We start from the raw sequence: 4,519 nt of genomic DNA on the forward strand, positions 1-4,519 counted from the left end.
AAGGTAATGTACACAAAAGTATACTAAGTTTTTTCCGTCAAATTTTATGCTTTCTAAATCTTAATTCTCCAAATTTTGCTGTGTTTTTCTTTCATCACAAAATGATGAAAATATACGTAGATGTAAAAAACATAAACATAATAAGTTAAAAAAAAACATGGAACTATAAAATGTCCAAAATTAAATTATTCTTTTTTTTGTTTTTTACTAACATGTTTACATTTCTGTGTGACTAAGAGCGTGAGAGTCACGTGACCGTCTGCCAAAACTCCCAAAAATCACCTCTTTCACACTACAAAACCATATTTCAAGACTAATTTGTATCTCACTGTTTCATTTCAACTTCATTTCTTCTTCATTTCTTCTTTTCTTTTCTTTCATTCTTTCACTATCAAAATGGAGTCCAAAACAACTCCTTTTGACCAACTCAACATTATTCCTTTCAAATATAACAAAACAACACACTACTATTTCACCTTATATTTACACACACTACTATTTTTCACTTGCATTGTCACATTTGTTTCAACACAATCTTGGGATGGAATTATAGTCACAGAATCGGATTTTCAAGCACTACAATCATTCAAACAACAACTTATTGACCCAAATGGTTTCTTAAAAAGTTGGAATGATAGTGGCTATGGAGCTTGTTCAGGAAGTTGGCAAGGCATAAAATGTGCTCAAGGTCAAGTCATTGTTATTCAACTTCCTTGGAGAGGTTTAAGTGGTCAAATCACAACCAAAATTGGTCAATTTCAAGCTCTTAGAAAACTAAGTCTTCATGACAACAGTATTGGTGGTTCTATTCCAAAAGAGTTAGGATATTTGCCAAATCTTAGAGGACTTCAATTATTTAATAATAAATTTACTGGCTCAATTCCACCTTCATTAGGGTCATGCCCATTACTTCAAACTATAGATTTAAGTAATAACTTATTAGTTGGTAAGATACCAGAAACTCTTGCTAATTGTTCAAAGTTATATAGAGTCAATTTGACTTTTAATTCTTTATCTGGTTCTATACCTGTATCTATCACAAAATCAAATTCCATTATTTTACTAGCTCTTCAATACAATAACTTTTCTGGGTATCTTCCAGATTCTTGGGGGAGTGGACAAAATGGAGTAAAACCCATGGTCAAATCTTTGACTTTTGACCATAATTCTTTTTCTGGGACTTTGCCTGTTTCTTTAAGTAAGTTGAGTGAGCTTGAAGAGATATCATTTAGTCATAACCAAATTAGTGGCAATGTACCTAGTGAATATGGTGCACTTTTGAAGGTTAGAAGTATAGATTTGTCTTATAATTTTATAAATGGGAGTATTCCGAAAAGTTTTTCGAATTTGAGTTTGTTAAGTTTGTTGAATTTGAGTCATAATAATCTTACTGGTGAAATACCATCTTTCTTGGGTGATAAACTTAACCTTACTTCATTCAATGTGTCTTACAACAATCTTTCCGGATTAGTCCCAACAAAACTTTCATCGAAATTCGACTCAAGTGCTTTTGTTGGTAATCTTGATTTGTGTGGATATAGTCCTTCAACCCAATGTCCTACTTCTTTACCACCTTCCATCAATCCATCTGAACCATCAAGTCACAATGGGAAAAACAAACTAAGCACCAAAGAAATCATCTTAATTGCAGCAGGGGCTGTGATAGCAGTTTTGCTATTGATTTGTTGCATACTTCTTTGTTGTTTGGTCAAGAAAAGAGGAGGGGCTAAGAAACAAGATCCTGAAGGGGCAGGGGGCCAGGGCGCGGGCGGGGGAAGTGGGGCCACTGCTGCAGGGAAAGGAGTGGCCCCACCAGAGGCCGAGGTGGCCGGAGAGGCGGGAGGGAAACTTGTACATTTTGAAGGTACAATGGGATTTACAGCTGATGATTTGTTGTGTGCAACGGCTGAAATAATGGGGAAAAGTACTTATGGGACGGTTTATAAGGCGACATTGGAAGATGGTGATCAAGTTGCTGTTAAAAGATTGAGGGAAAAGATTACAAAGAATCAAAGAGAGTTTGAAATTGAAGTGAATTTGCTTGGGAAAATTCGGCATCCGAATTTATTGGCAATGAGGGCTTATTATTTAGGACCAAAAGGAGAGAAACTTCTTGTTTTTGATTACATGCCTAAAGGAAGCCTTGCTACCTTTCTCCATGGTAAGCATACATTTTTCATTTACTGATTGATACTCTTTGTGCATTTGGGATTGATTATTTTAAAGTGTTAGAAAAGTAGTTCTCTAAGCTAATCATATAATCAAGTACTATCCCAACATTTAAGATTCTAAAAAAAAAAAAAAAATTTAAAAAGTAAAGAAAATGTGTTTTTTCTTATTTTTAATTTGAAGTCATAAGTGATACTCGTATATTTTTGTCGATAGTTTTCATTCATGAAAAAGTGTTTTCCGTGTTTTTCGCAAGACCAGTGAAGTTGATTAATAGAACTCATTCGTCTTTAAGTAACTTGATTATATTTGAATTTGGAACTCATTAGTGTTTAATAAAGTTGATTTTATTGAAACGAATGCAGCTCGAGGACCAGAAACACCGGTAGATTGGCCAGCACGAATGAATATAGCAAAAGGAATGGCTAGAGGTTTACTTAGCCTCCACACCCATCACAATATAATCCATGGAAATCTAACATCAAGCAATGTTTTGCTGGACGAGAATGTAAACCCCAAGATTGCTGATTACGGGCTATCAAGACTCATGACAGCTGCTGCAAATTCAAACGTGATTGCAACAGCGGGTGCACTTGGGTACCGGGCTCCCGAGCTTTCCAAGCTCAAGAAAGCTAATACAAAAACCGACGTCTACAGTTTGGGTGTGATAATGTTAGAACTCTTAACTGGAAAGTCACCGGGAGAGGCGATGAACGGTGTAGATTTACCACAATGGGTGGCTTCAATAGTGAAAGAAGAATGGACTAATGAAGTATTTGATTTGGAGTTAATGAAAGATGCTTCTGCAATTGGTGATGAGTTGTTGAATACTTTGAAACTTGCTTTGCATTGTGTTGACCCATCTCCATCGGCTAGGCCCGAGGTTCAGTTGGTTCTTCAGCAGTTGGAAGAGATTAGACCTGACAACGCCACGAGCTCAGGAGATGATGGGGGTGCTGGACCTTCAATGAGCGAGTGAACGGAGGTCTTGAGGGGTTAGTATGGAGATTATGATTCTTTAATTCTTGAGTTAATGTTAAGGTCTATTTCATTGTATATATAAGCTTGCATTTAAGTTAGTTTGTTTAGTTTGTGTGACATTCTTGATTCATTTTGTTCAATGAAGTTAGAAAATTTTGGTGCTAGTTGAACTTATTTATGTGTATCAGTTCTTGTGAAAATTAATAAAGGGATATGCTACCATTGGTCAAGACCTAACCAATGATGGTCATGGTCAAAACCGATTTATGTTTGGTGTAGTAATCAGCCATTAGCGGCTGCATTTTCGGCTTTGTTTAATCTGCAGGCTAATAAAGGTTGTGTTTTTGCTGATCGGGTTGTTCATGGATCTATGGGGTGGGCTGGGCTTGGCTTGGCTAAGGAAGAGGTTATCTGCGGCTGGGGAAGACGGCAGTCAACTGCAACTGCTCATGTCCACGTTCCATCCTCTTTGTCTCTCCAATGAGCTGGACATGTTGCTAAATATTGTTCATTGTCTTTTGGGGCCTGGCCATGGCGTTTCTAGTCAAAGACTCCAAAACGGGGTTGGGCAGCTAGAGAGACTAGAACAACCACCAAAAGACCTGCCTGTCTGCTGATTCCTCACTAACTAAAACTCGAAATCATCATCAATTAGCAATCTCTATTTCTCTAAAATTTGTTGATTTCATTATTGTTTTTTACTACCAAATTGGGGATGTATTCTTTTCAATTGTCTTAATTCATCTTTCCATTTGCTTGAAAGATGAAATTGGCATAGTAATTTAGACTCTGTAACTACTTCAAATGATATAAATTCCGATTGAAGATATGCATTGCAGCAACACACTGCACTTTTAAAGATGACAAAGTACCCATTGTATACAAGTATTTCACTCAAGAGTCAAGACCAACATGGCATGTACTTTATTAGATGAAACTTTAGATAGTTTCTTCAATTAAGGTAATATTACGATGAAAATTTTTGAAAATTTAGGAAAGATATTAACATGATCTAAAAAGAAATCAAAATTAGGTTACCCAAAATGAAGAAACAAGCATAATAATATAATATTTTACTTTAATCATTGAGTAACTCAGGTACGCCTCATATTACAAATAAACAGTCAATTGTGGGGATTTTGATTGTTAGTTGTCAATCTTTTGCACAAATAAATAGTTAAATTTAAATGAGAATCACTTTTAATGTACATCTATTAGCTTGATACTCAACAACCATTTTTATGACGAATAGGAAAATTTTATTTAAATTGATCACTTGTAATCTTGAGATTTTTAAGAAAAGGGTTCACACTACAAGAAAAGGACCCTTGGGTGACCAGTTGTCGTAACCAAAACCATTTTTGTAGTG

At 35.7% G+C, this 4,519-nt stretch overlaps 1 protein-coding gene across 1 annotated transcript; it reads left to right on the top strand.

The window, feature by feature from the left end:
- Positions 1 to 388: 388 nt before the first annotated feature.
- Positions 389 to 3,314, top strand: LOC122589339 (probable leucine-rich repeat receptor-like protein kinase IMK3). Its single transcript, XM_043761627.1, has 2 exons — positions 389 to 2,161; positions 2,535 to 3,314. The coding sequence occupies exons 1-2, from the start codon at positions 397 to 399 to the stop codon at positions 3,146 to 3,148; spliced, it is 2,379 nt and encodes a 792-aa protein (XP_043617562.1). The 5' UTR covers positions 389 to 396; the 3' UTR covers positions 3,149 to 3,314.
- Positions 3,315 to 4,519: the final 1,205 nt, after the last annotated feature.

This window comes from Erigeron canadensis, chromosome 2 (genome assembly GCF_010389155.1).
Source record: "Erigeron canadensis isolate Cc75 chromosome 2, C_canadensis_v1, whole genome shotgun sequence".
In the NCBI taxonomy this organism is placed as follows: domain Eukaryota; kingdom Viridiplantae; phylum Streptophyta; class Magnoliopsida; order Asterales; family Asteraceae; genus Erigeron; species Erigeron canadensis.